Genomic DNA, 14507 nt, shown 5'->3' with positions numbered 1-14507 from the left:
CCAATGCCCTTGACCAAGGTACTGGCATCACAAATGGAGTTGGTCCCCGGGCGCTGCACTGTGTGGCTGTCCACTGCTCCTAAATAGTCAGGATGGGTCAATAAAAAGGATTAATAAAAGTATAAAAATAAATAAATAAAGTAGTGTATGGTTTAAGCACTCGCCTACCACCACAGAGACCAGAGGGTTAAATTCCCGGCAGCGGTATCTCCGGCTTGGTCAGTCGTCCCTATGAGCACAGTGTTCGCGGGTGGGAAGCCGGTGAGGTATGAGTCCTGGTCGTTACAACAGCGACTCCTACTGGTCGGCCGGGGCGCCTGTTCAGCAGGGAGGGGATCTAGGGGGAGATAATGTGAACCTCTGTGTGTGTTACGCTCTCCCAGTGAAACTCCTTGCTGTCAGGTGAAAAGAAGCGGCTGGCGACTCTCTAGTGGCCACACCCACTGCTCCTCCCCCTTTTAAATCAATTGGCATGAACACACACACTTGACCACCATGCCACATTTCAGCCTCATGTTGAGTGGAGAAACCTAATAAATAAATAAATAAATAAGATTTAAGATTGAGATTTATTTTTGCACTGTGAGCAAAGGGGAACAATATTTTTCATCTAGTTTTCCAAGAACTTGTCCTCCCTGTGTGAGAATGCCCCCCTTGGCCTGGTCACGCAAGATGTGGTGGCATGTGGTGGTCTACACACCCTCCCCAGACCGACAGTGGGGCAACGGCCAGCTCCTCCCGGCAGTGTGTCAAAGTGTCCTTGAGCAAGACACTTAAGGTGCTGTAAGTGGTAAATTATGTGTTAAATAGCTCTACATTCTGACAGTCATCACTGATATAGTGTTTGGTCAGTAACATGTGTCTCTCAGTCCCTACGCTCTGCAGTAAACACAAAATAAATGTTCTGGTATCCCTTCCCACTTTATCCAATCAGGAGAGAACTCTAGGTATTTTTTACTTATTTCAAGTCTCTTGGCAAATCCGTGCAAATACTGGCATCGGAGAGGATGAGAGAAGAACTAAGGACAACAAGGTATGTAGGAGCCATATATGTATGTTTCAGTATTCTCTATGGTTTATGGTGTTGTATTGTTAGTTGTACTGTCACTTTAGGTGGTGGCCGTGTTCACTGGGGTTTTTGGCGATAGTAATGTTCATATGGGATTTCATTCACCTTTTCACTTGTGTTGACATTTTACAGAGAGAGGGGGTGAGCTCAGGGAGCGTATATTTTCTATTGACCCCAAGAACGCAACAACGCAAGAGCCCTACAAGGCATTTTTTTTTTATTTTTTAAGATTTTATTTATAGCATTTTCAGCTCTTTTGGTCAACGCAGGACCTTTTGGCCACGCAGGACCGATAGAGGAGAGAGGGTGAAACGGGAGAAAAAGAGGGGAAGACATGCGGCACATGGCCACCGGGTCGGGGAATCGAACCCGGGGCGACTCAGCGAGCTATGTGGTGTGCTACTGGAGCGCCAAACAAGGCACCTTTTGACAGTGAAGTGAAACAAAAAGAATGAAATCATCTCAGGGCGGCTAGGTGGTGTAGTGGGCAAGGCACTCGCCACCAGTGTGGAGACGCTAGGATTCGCGTGTTCGAATCCAGCTCTCCACATTGTTTTCAGTTTAGCTGGTCGTCCGCAGTAATACACATTGGCCGTATTACGGGGAGGGAAAACTGAAGGGTGGGGATCGAACGTTGTGAACAAGCGACTCCTACAAGTCGGTTGGTGCGCCTGCGCAGTAGAATCAGGAAGTGTCGGGGGCAGCGTGAGCCTCCCACGCGTTACTCCTCGCCACTGAGAGATCGAGCTGCGCAGGTGAAAAGATGCGACTGCTGTTACCTCAAGTACCGGAGGGGACTTGTGCTATGTATGACTTAGTCCACATTGCAGCCGGCTTGTGGGAGGCAAGAAACAGCGTTCGTGACAGGGGAGGGTTGAATTGGATGATACGAAATTGGGATGGGAGAAAATATAGAAAAATGGGAGAAAAAGTGGATAAAAAAAAAAAGAATGAAATCATCTCATCTCAAATAAAATTATGTTTTTTATTGATGATTCACAATTATTGTCAATATTATTACAACTTAAGTCTCATTAAATCATTTTGTTTGTTGTTGTAAAGACACAAGAACGTGATTAACGGTTAGAGGAGTCGTTCCGTGCCGACATTGAAAACAACAGGCCAATGTTTGCTGTGATGTTGGGATGTTTAAACACCAGAAGCACGGCGTGCGACAGGGCCCTTACAAAATAGGCCCTTACCGGTAAACATCTGGAATAATGTTTTGGAGATGCTGGCTGAAGGGGTTGATAATAAACATCTAAAAAACACAAACATATGCTCAGGACATTAGATGACAACTACGTTAAATCAGTTTTATCGGTTACGGCCCAATTCCTTATTAAGTGACTTCACTTATTTCTTTCTTTATGTTTTAGCATCATATTAAAGTAATCTCATGAATCCCATAAGGTACATTAACATGCAGTATTGTCAAACCAATTTATAATCAGAAATAACCTTGGAATACAGCGCGTTTAAACGAGGTCAGAGGTCATGCCACTGAGTCACGAAGTAGTTAGCCCTATTCTTAATCTCCCTAAAACAAACATTGTAATCCCATGGTTACACACAGTTAGTGCAGGAGAAGGTCAAAACCATTAATATACAGGCCTCTGTAAACTATTCTATGCAGTGAACAACATCCAGGATCTGTTTAGTTTATTCCATGACTCACGGTTTCATTGCATGTATATAATTTGTCTGCCATGTGTTGGGAGTGGTAGAAAGCCATTACTCTCTGTTCAACGCTGTGTGTGTGTGCATGTATGAGCATGTGCGTTTGTGTGTGTGAGCATGTGTGTTTGTGTGTGTGTGTGTGTGTGTGTGTGTGTGTGTGTGTAGGTGTGTGTAGGTGTGTGTGTGTGTGTGTGTGTCTGTCTGTATGTGTGTGTGTGTGTGTATCTGTGTATGGGTGTGTGTGTGTGTATGTGTCTGTATGTATGTAAGTTATGTGTATGTTTGGATAAAAGCGTCAGCTAAATGACTAAATGTAAATGTGTGTGTATGTATGTGAGCATGTGTGTTTGTGTGTGTGTGTGTCTGTATCTGTGTGTGTGTATGTGTGTGCGTGTGTCTGTGTGTCTGTATATATGTCTGTGTGTGTCTGTGTGTGTATGTGTTTGTGTGTGTGTGTGAGCATGTGTGTGTGTGTCTGTATATGTATGTATGTCTGAGTGTGTGTGTGCGCATATGTGTGTGTGTGTGTGTGTGTGTGTGTGTGTGTGTGTGTGTGTGTGTGTGTGTGTGTGTGTGTGTGAGCATGTGTGTGTGAGCATGTGTGTGAGCATGTGTGTGAGCATGTGTGTGAGCATGTGTGTGTGCGTGTGCCCTAAGAGTCTTGGTATAATTCCGTACTGTTCCGTTTACCCCAAATCAAAAGAAAGGGCATGTGTTCCATCCACATGGAGCTATCAAAGGAATCTCACGCAACCTCAGAAACTTGGGAGACGTGGATCTGATGCTGTGGCTCAAAGCGGACAATGCAGACTCTTCCAACGACCTCCTTGATGAAACAATAACGCAGAACTTTACCTTTAACCCTTTCACTGCCGCACTACCAAACGGTTAACCCTTTCACTGCCACACCACAGAAGGTTAAGCCTTTACTATCACACTACCGACGGTTAACCTTATGAGAGTACATTAAAACTATTGAAACAATAACTCAGAACTTTACCTTTAATAAAAAACAAACAAACACCTGGACTTACCGCTGCTCCACCACTTGCGGCCGTGGACGACGTAGTGGTCTCCGTCCCTCTGCAGGCTGCACTCCATGTTGGTGGCGTCGCTGGAGGCCACGTCCGGCTCTGTGGGGAGACCACAGCTCAGCAGAGAAACCAAACCCACAGCAGACATCATGTCCCACGTTGGTCCGACCAATTCAAATAAATGGTAAACGGAGCATTTATATAGCAGCTTTTTATCCAAAGCGCTTTACAATTCTGTTCCTCACATTCACCCATTCACTCACACACAGACTGCGGAGGCGACCATGCAAGGTGCCAACCTGCACATCAGGAGCAGCTAGGGGGTTAAGTGTCTTGCTCAAGGACGCATCGGCACGCTGCCCGGGAGGAGCGGGAACCGAACCGGGAACCTTCAGACTACCAGACGACAGCTCTACCTCCGGAGCCACTGTCTATTCAACTAATAAATTACTAAATGACTATTAAACTACACTCTTCTAACCGCCCACCATCATCGTGACTCACAAGATAATATCTATTTTTGGAAGATATACGAAATAATAACATTGTTAACATAAGACACACAAGCCGGTGACAGTGTCTCAGGAGGTAGAGCAGTCGTCTGGTAATTGGTTCCCGGTTCGATTCCCACTACCTCCCGGGTGTGTCAAAGTGTGTGGAGTGAATGGATGAATGTGAGGAACAACATTTTTAAGCGCTTTGGATAAAAGCTGCTATATAAAATGCACCATTCATTTATTTCTTTATTAAGCCACACAAAGCTTGCACTGAGTCAGGACTCCAGGGAAAGTAAACTCTGTAAACCTGAGATCGGAAACGTTTCTCCAACCCCCGCGCTTTGTCTTTTACACGCGGTCAGTTCTCAAATGATTGCTTCCAGCTTGAAGATGGACGACAGACTGTGTTACATTAGTTATTAACAGTTTTCATATCGTTGTCTTTGCTCCGGGAATGTCTTTAAGTGACAGAGAGGAGAATGTTAATGGGGGTTTATCCCCCAGTTTGTCCGGCACAATCAATCAAACCGATGACAACGCCTTAGAAAATACAACAAGACACCATCTGTGTTTAGTCAAAATTAAAGGGGAGGCAGATGTCCACTGCGATCAACACCAGCAGCATCGCAACACTGTTTCCATGGAAGAGGAAGCGGCAGGGAATGAACTAACCGCAAGTGTCCCAGCTGGGCCGCAGATCAGAATTCCCCTGTGCACTTTTTTATGAACGAGTTAGTTCATATTGGCTCAAACCCGCAACATGCACTCACAGCTACTTCAGTGTTCTAATATTATATATATATATATATATATATATATATATATATATATATATATAGTCTAACACGAGAGGAACACTCTGCCCGGCTTTTTATAGCTCCGTCTGTAGTTGAATTGTTTACGTCTGTGTTCTTCTTCTACTTTTATTTGATGAAGCTGCTGTGGAGAATGAGATGGCCGTTACCACGGTAACACATTTGATGAAAACCCATCAGAAGTAAGTAAATAAGTAAATAAGTAAGTAAGTAACTTGTATTTCTAAAGCACATTTAAAACTGTAGTTGCACCAAAGTTATGTACATATGAATGGCACTATAATAAATAACAGTAAAACAATTTTTTGGGAAAAATACACAACATAAAACAGGGTAGGTGTGAGATCAGACTATCCAGGAAAAAAAAGCCCAGTTTAAAAGCTAAAAGGCCTGCTGGGTAAACCTGGATTTAAAGGCAGACAGGGAGGGAGCGCACCTTACAATATGTTGGGGGAAGGCCATTCCACAGCTAAGTGGATAGAGGAAGTTAACTACAGATTCAACTACATACAGAGTCTGTATAAAAGTGCATATTTACATAGTTGTGGAGAGTTTTCTTATTCATATTTCTTACCAGACTATATATAATATTGCAACGGTCAAGCAGCTGTCGAGATATGAGCTAGCAAGCAGGATACAGGTAACAGAAACAGTACGACCGGACACAGACTCACTAGGGGGCGTGGACTTAAATACTCAAGGGGGACATTATGACTAATAGACACTAAACAGTTGGGGGTGGTGACCATAGATATATATAGAACACTAGATAGCTTAAGGCGGAGTCACCAGCGTCGCTGAACCGCCGCCATCTTGCCCCAGTCAGCCTTGAGTGAGGGTGAGTGATCTGCACAGACAAAAATACTCATAACTCGCTGAAATATTGACGGATTTACAAACAGTTTGGTTTATTACAAGCATTATTAACGTGGCTATGATTCAAGCGGTTTGTAAAAAAACATCTTTAAAAGAAAAGAAAAAATTATAAGTATGCAGTATCATAACTACATCCTTGATGTTTATAGCAAACCAACCCGTTTGAAAATCGGTAAAGAATTGAGCAATCTATGGTTATTTAAATAGTACATGCACCATAGACATTAATGTTATCAGTAGCTGAGCTGCCTGGGGCAAGATGGCCACCCTACGACGACGTCGCTCTCCATTGGCCGGCAGCGCGGGTAAGCTATCTAGTGTTCTATATATATCTATGGTGGTGGCGACCAGCTGGTGAAGGACTGGGACAGGAACGCACATGAAAGACCCACTGAGAACATTTGCTGGGCATACAGGAGAGGACACGAGGAGAGGACACAAGGAGAGGACATAGGGAAAGGACACAGAGAGAGAACACAAGGATAGGATACAAGGAGAGGACACAGGGAGAGGGAGAGACACTAGGGAGAGAGAGAAACAAGAGAGAGATAAACAAGAGAGAGAGAAACACGAGAGAGATACAAGGAGAGAAACAAGATAGAGTCAAGAGTCAAGAGTTTTTTTATTTGGCACGGCATACAAGCAGCATATAGTGAAATGCGGGAGGTCAGAGAGAAAGAAAGAAACGAGGGAGAAACAAACGAGAGAAACAAGAGAGAGAAACAAGAGAAAAAAACAAGGAAACAAGAGAGAGAAACAAGATAGAGGAACAATACAGAGAAACAAGAGATAAACAAGAGGGAGCAACAAAAGAGAAACGAGAGAGAAAAACAATAGAGAGAAACAACAGAGAGAAACAAGAGAGAGAAACAAGAGAGAGAAACAAGAGAGAGAAACAAGAGAGAGAAACAAGAGAGAGAGAAACAAGAGAGAGAAACAAAGAGAAACAAGAGAGAGAAACGAGAGAGAAACAAGAGAAATGAGAGAGAAACGAGAGAAACGAGAGAAACAAGAGAGAAACAAGATGTCAAGAGGACTTGACATGGACCACACACATTGACAGTGTTATCAAGAAGGCACGACAACGCCTCTACTTCCTTTTTTTTTATCCACTTTTTCTCCCATTTTCTATATTTTCTCCCATCCCAATTTTCGTATCATCCAATTCAACCCTCCCCTGTCACGAACGCTGTTTCTTGCCTCCCACAAGCCGGCTGCAATGTGGACTAAGTCATACATAGCACAAGTCCCCTCCGGTACTTGAGGTAACAGCAGTCGCATCTTTTCACCTGCGCAGCTCGATCTCTCAGTGGCGAGGAGTAACGCGTGGGAAGCTCATGCTGCCCCCAACACTTCCTGATTCTACTGCGCAGGCGCACCAACCGACCTGTAGGAGTCGCTGTCCACAACGCCCGATCCCCACCCATCAGTTTCCCACCCTCTAATACTGCCAATTGTATTAGTACGGACGACCAGCCAAACTGAAAAAAATGTGGAGAGCTGGATTCGAACATGCGAAACCACCGTCTCCACATTGGTGGCGAGTGCCTTGCCCACTACACCACCTAGCCGCCCCACAACGCCTCTACTTCCTTAGGTGCTTAAGGAAGTTCAACGTGAGTCAGAAGATCCTCAAGAACTTCTACTCATGCACAATAGAGAGCATCCTGACTGGCAATATCACCTCCTGGTTTGGGAATAGCACCGCACAAGACCGCAGCAGACTACAGAGAGTGGCCCGTTCAGCCGAACGCACAATTGGAGGGGGGCTTCCCACTCTCCAAGGCATTTACAACAAGCAGTGCATGGGCAAGGCGAAGAGAATAATCAAAAACTCCAGCCACCCAAACAACTGCCTCTTTGAACTGGCAAGCGATACCGGAGTCTCATGGCAAGCACAGAGAGACTCAGAAGGAGCTTCTATCCCCAGGCCATCAGGATGCTCAATGAACAATGATTGCTCAATGAACAAGGTTTGAACAATGAACAATCGTAACAACCATCAAATGCACTCACAGCACACACATCCACACACACACTCACTTTAAACAAACAACTCACTGCTGCACCCACTTTACCCACTTTAGAACACCTAAACACACTTTATATTTATTGGCAAAGAATTTGCACTACAACCCATACCTCATTACACCTTACTGTAAATTGTACCTAAATTGTACCTCATCCCATTCTGCATTGTACTGTATAGTATATAGTATATTGTATTGTAACTCAGTTACTTTTCTACTCTGCATTGTACATATTGAACACTTTTTGTCTACGTACTTGACTTCTATTTTATACTTACTATACTTTTTATACTTATCTATTTTTATCTAGCGCAATCTCTGGAGCAAAACAGAAAGAAGCATTTTATATAAAAGTATTCTGTATTTCTGTATGACAACTAATAAAGAAACTTGAAACTTGAAGAAACTTGAACTAGAGAAACGAGAGAAACAAGAGAGAGAAACGAGGGAGAGATACAAGAGAGAAAAATTAGAAATGAGAGAAACAAGAGAGAAACAAGATAGAGAAACGAAAGAAACGAGAGAAACGAGGGAGAGAAACAAGAGAGAAACAAGAGAAAGTAACAAGGAGAGAAACAAGAGAGAGAGAGACTAGAGAGAGAAACAAGAGAGAGAAACAATAGAGACAAACAAGAGAAACAGGGTTTGAGTCAAACCCTCTTCCACATATACATCAACGAACTGGCAAAAACATTGAAACAAGCTGCAGCACCTGGCATTCCCCTAGCAAACACAGAAGTGAAATGCCTGCTGTTTGCAGTTGATCTAGTGCTGCTGTCTCCAACAAAAGAAGGGCTACAGCAGCACCTCCGTCATAATAATAATAATAATAATAATTCATTTTATTTGTATAGCGCTTGTAACTGAGGGGTACAATTCCCTGACTGTATTAAATAAGTATGGTATCATTAAACCACTACTGTCTTATGTACATTACTACTGGCCATACAGTACACAGGTATATGATGAGAACACCTCCACAATGACACGGTTCCACACAAAACTGGGTTTAAGAATATTTATTAGCAGCAATGATAGTATATATAACAATACTTTACGTAAGGTGCGCTTATAAGGCAAAAGAATGTGCGTAAGCAAATCAATAACGTATGTCCATTCTCATATTACGCAGGAGATAATGAATACAACCTGAATATTAGGAATTATATCTATGGTACACTAGTAAGGCAGCGGGAGATACTGGTAGGGTCCCTCCGGTTGTAAGCCAGCAAGGGGGGAGGATTTGTCGGTAGCAAAGTCTGGATCAACGGGGACTCAATAAGCTCCTGCTACGGGAGACGGTACATTACTCCCTTGATCAGCAGACGAAAGCAGCAGCTATTCTCCGGTATGCAGCTCCGCATTGAAGAAAACTAGCCAGCCTCGGGCGTCCTAGAGGCGGGCTCGACGATGCTCCTCACAGGGTAAATCCCACACAATTGTGGGTGTAGACGATTCTCCGCTCCATCAATTACAGGACCAAAGCAAATATAATCCAGCCGAAAAGGCTATGTAGTCGTCGGGTAGGTTATCCAGTGTACATAATCCACACGGTCCTCGTCTAGGGCTCCTCGGGTGAAGGCGCCAGGGTAAGCTGCCCAGCCTGGATAAGCACACTAGCTGGTGCGAGGAAGCGTTGGTGATGCTGGTCACTGTAGAACGGTAGCCGCACGATACACTATACATAAATAGACTATTACTGAATTAATAGAATAGGTCGAACTCGACGGTACAGCGTTAAACTCTGATACTTCAGTTATTAATTCGCACGCGGTCTCAATGCTCTATTTGGGGCCAAACAGGCCTTACTTCACCGCACGTTGTATCGTGGGTGAGGCTTCACTTGGGTAACTCGAACTAGGTTAACTAACTGCTGTATTCACCTGCGCCGTATTTATACGTTAGGTGAACAAACTAGTACCAGCCCTATTCCTGTCTCGTATCCTTGCGCGGAGCCGTTCATGTGCAGGCATGTCTGTGGCGGTGACTTTGAACCAGACCTTGGGGGTATGGCAGTGGCGCCTAAGGGACCGCTGTCCAATAAGAGAACGAAATATTATGGTCTGTACTAGGTTAAAGGGATATTCCGTGTATATGTACAAAGAATACACAAGGGATATCAGACGATATACAAATATTATGCAATATATATCAATCAATAAATATATATATTCGGTTTAATCTGATCCTTCGTAACAGCGCTTCTCAGGAACCCGAAGTTGCTGAAAGTCATAGAACCCATTTCCCTGTATGGTTGCGAGGTATGGGGCCCATTTGCAGAAGACTTCACAAAATGGGACAAAGAGAAACAAGAAAGAGAAACAAGAGAGAGAAACGAGAGACAAGAGAGATAAACAAGAGAGAGAAACAAGAGAGAGAAACGAGAGAAAGAGAGAAACAAGAGAGAGAAACAAGAGAGAAACAAGAGAGAGAGAGAGAAACAAGAGAGAGAAACGAGAGAGAGAAACAAGAGAGAGAGCAGAACAGGAGCAGGAGCAGGAACAGGCGGTGTGACAGGACACGTGTGAAGTCTCCAACCACCACCTCCTGGACTGGGCCTCCAGCTGCTGCGAGGCTGTACTCTGCTGGGTTCCTCTAGGGTCAGATTGTTCTGTCCTCTGCTGGGTTCCTCTAGGGTCAGATTGTTCTGTAACGTTTCTTGTTTGGACCCAAGTGCAGAGAGACAGAGGCAGAGGCAGGTTGAAGGTGTGGAAATCAAACAGGCTTTACTCAAAGGCTTTCAGGCAGGAAAGAACAGAAATCGACAGAGAAGGTTGGCAGCCTTGTTGTCTAACCTAAACTGTAAAAAATTTAAAATAAGACTAACACTAAGGTCGCTTTCACACCTATAGTTCGGTAGACTGTGCGATTCGGGGGGTGAAGTTGCAAGGTCCGTTCGGTTACATCACACTTTGTCAAGCGCACCAAACATTTTGAGCAAAAACCATGCGGTCGAAGAGGTCGCTCGTCTATTGGACAGAATATAGCCGGCACTTCCTGGTCTCAGAAATAATGGAGCAACACCACATTTATGCGGTCTCTGGGTTTCTGGTTTTGATGTACGTAGGCAGGAATAATTAATCATAGTGTATGAACGGGATAAGACAGGTTCTCAACAAAACCTGGCAACACATATCCCTCATACAAAGACTGACTTTTTTCATGTCACTAGACACCTTCATTAAAACACCTTTGGTAAACAGGAGATTATAAATCATGTGATCTCCAGCTTGGCCCTATTGCATAAATGTTATAAAATACGATACGTTTTCCAGTTCACCGTCAGTAATAAATTATACACCACTGTCTCTAGGCTACTGTCACCTGAATTATGCATACAGGGTATTTGTTTAGTATCACAACATTATTTGGCTATTTTGAAAGTACCAGCTGCTAAAATAATAACATTATGATGATGAAAAATCACACATTTGGAAATATACGGGAAATATTAACAAAAATGACCCAATCAGCCTCATTAAATACAAAAATCTGGTATTTTCCTGCTTTTGGTCCGGTTGCTTTTAAATGAGGCTCAAATGAACCACTCCAGGGTTCACATGGAAGCGGACCAAGACCACCTCAAACAGGACCGAGGTGAAACCACCTCAAACAGGACCAGGGTGAAACCACCTCAAACAAGACCAGGGTGAGACCACCTCAAACAGGACCAGGGTGAGACCACCACCTCAAACAGGACCAGGATGAGACCACCTCAAACAGGACCAGGGTGAGACCACCTCAAACAGGACCAGGGTGAGACCACCTCAAACAGGACAAGGGTGAGACCACCTCAAACAGGACCAGGGTGAGACCACCTCAAACAGGACCAGGGTGAGACCACCTCAAACAGGACCAGGGTGAGACCACCACCTCAAACAGGACCAGGATGAGACCACCTCAAACAGGACCAGGGTGAGACCACCTCAAACAGGACCAGGGTGAGACCACCTCAAACAGGACCAGGATGAGACCACCTCAAACAGGACCAGGGTGAGACCACCTCAAACAGGACCAGGGTGAGACCACCTCAAACAGGACCAGGATGAGACCACCTCAAACAGGACCAGGGTGAGACCACCTCAAACAGGACCAGGGTCAAGGAGACTAGGGCTGGGCGATATGACCAAAAACGTTATCGCGATAAAATTATAAAATTATTTTCATATAACTCGATATCGATAATTATCGTCGATATAATGTCTGTCAAGTTTAATTAACTTTTTATGCCCGGCGCCGATGGACGGGCTATTAATAGACTTATTTTTCTGCTGTGAATGTCTCGAGTTGATGTCGTCATCAGTCCGCGCACGTTAGCCAGAGCGAGCAGTACTGTGTATCCCATGACAATGTACTAGTAAATATCCCTAAAACACTCTGTTCCGCCACAATACATTGCAACGACGTCCACCGTATATCACACACTACTCTAACCGTGGCATCAGAATTCTCGCCACACACATACTCGGCACGTAAATATATAAAAACAGCGACGTGCAAGCTAAGTATCCTAGCAGCCTGGAGTCCTGAGCTGTGGTGCGTAAGGACGTCATCACGTAACGTTGGTTGTTAGTGAGTGAGCTGAGCCGAGGCTGAACGGAGCCAAACTTGGAAAATCGATATATCGAAACTTTGCGACCACGTTTCATGTTTATTTCGAGGAAATAATTTATCGCGATATTTATCGTTATCGTTTTATCGCCCAGCCCTAAGGAGACTATAAAAGAAGGAAGGGTCATTATGTCAGAATACCAGCGTCTATGTTCTGCTTGGTTCCAGTTCTATTGAAGCCTGTACAATTCAAAATATACCAGCTACCTGAGGAAATATACAGTACATCAACCAATATATCAAACGTTAGCTAGTTAACAATGCAACAAATTACAGATGATTCTGACATCCAAGGTAATAACATGTTTAAATGATGATTGAAAAATGCATGGGCGAACATTGGCACCACGTTCACATGCTTGATTGATTGATTGATTTTATTGTGGATTAGAGACATCATCCAAGGGATAAAAACATGATAAAATGCAAGCACTTATTTCCATCATGGTCCCTGGTATTAAAAAACAGGACATACATCAACATAAAACAACATAATAAAACATTAAGATACAATATGCATATACAGTTGAAGATAAAAGAATAATAAATAAATATGCTACCCTCTCTTTCCTATGCCGATAGCCATGATCGTACATACTTTTTGAAGCCAGTTAACCTGGGGGCCTGTTTAATGCTGCTGGGCAGGCTGTTCCACAGTACTGCAGCTGAGTAAAGGAAGGTCTGCTGGCTGTACAAAATGAGTTTAAATCTAAACGGAACTATGTTTGTGTCTCTACCTCTGGTTTCATGGCTATGATTGTTTTTTACATATTGGAAGTAATTGTATAGGTAACTTGGCACCTCCCCTTTATAAATCCTATAGACTAATAGGCATAGTTTTATCATGGATACTCTTTTGTCCACCCTGAGCCACCCTAGGCTGTTGAAGTGGGGCTGGTCTAAGTGAGTACAAGTGGGGAGCTGCAGGACTATCCTAACTATCTTGTTCTGGGCAGTTTGAAGTCTATTTTTCAAGTTGCTGGGGGCACTGTCATACCAGGACAAGCAAGCATAGTCAAAATGACACTGAACTAATGCCCCTGCAAGTTCTCTAAGAGCTTTCCTGTCCAGGTATTTAGAATTTCTTGCTAGGAATTTTATTCTGTTGTTAACCTTGGCTATTACCTTTTTTGACATGCTTCCCCCTGAGAGTGTGTTTTCTAAAGTACACCCTAGATACACCACTGATTTGATACTGGTGACAACTGAGCTACCTAACTGTACCTTGAACCCTTCCTGGTTTTTCTGTTTCCTTGTAGTAGAAAATAAAATAGATTCTGTTTTTCCTAAATGGAGAGACATGACATTTCCTAACTCCATGCTAAGTCTACTTTCAATAACCGCTTTGATTTTGTTTGACACCATGAGAGCCGAATCATCCGTGTAGAGGAGGAGATCACATGAGCAGGCTGACTGCATGTCATTTATATAAAGGAGGAAGAACAAGGGCCCCAGCACACTGCCCTGAGGGACCCCGCAGTCCACCGTCCTCAGATCTGAAAGGACCCCTCCCACCTCTACACGTTGTTCCCTTCCCCTCAAGTATGAGCTGGCCCAGTTTGTGGCCATACCATTGAAACCTATCGCTGTTAACTTCCTTAAGAGGATAGTGTGGTCCACCGTGTCAAATGCCTTTTGGAGGTCTAACATCACCATGCCACAGAGATTTCCTCTGTCTATCTCTTTCTTAATGTGATCTGTTAGAAACAGAAGATGGGTGTCTTGGAAACGTTCCAGATTCTATGGAAAGATTATACTGGGGGAAATCAGCTGAGCTGCATCCCTAAGGAAACTAGGGGGCATGTTGTCTACTCCTGTAGCTTTAGTAGGGTTGAGCACCAGAAGCTTTTTAAGCACGGTCACTTTTATTTTTTTAGGAAAATGCATTTATCTGT

The 14507-nt window shown here is 43.8% G+C and overlaps 1 protein-coding gene across 2 annotated transcripts in view; it reads right to left on the bottom strand.

The window, feature by feature from the left end:
• The window catches only part of acad11 (acyl-CoA dehydrogenase family, member 11), a 90815-nt gene that overhangs the window by 44367 nt on the left and 31941 nt on the right, over positions 1-14507 (bottom strand). For both annotated transcript variants that reach the window (XM_084326465.1, XM_084326466.1), the window contains exon 13: positions 3784-3882. In XM_084326465.1, the coding sequence (XP_084182591.1) occupies positions 3784-3882 (99 nt within the window). The remainder of the gene's footprint in view (positions 1-3783; positions 3883-14507) is intronic.

Source organism: Notolepis coatsorum, assembly GCF_963971535.1.
Source record: "Notolepis coatsorum genome assembly, chromosome: 12".
Lineage (NCBI taxonomy): Eukaryota > Metazoa > Chordata > Actinopteri > Aulopiformes > Paralepididae > Notolepis > Notolepis coatsorum.
Note: the sequence above shows the minus strand (reverse complement) of the source record. Positions and strands in the feature narration are given on the sequence as shown.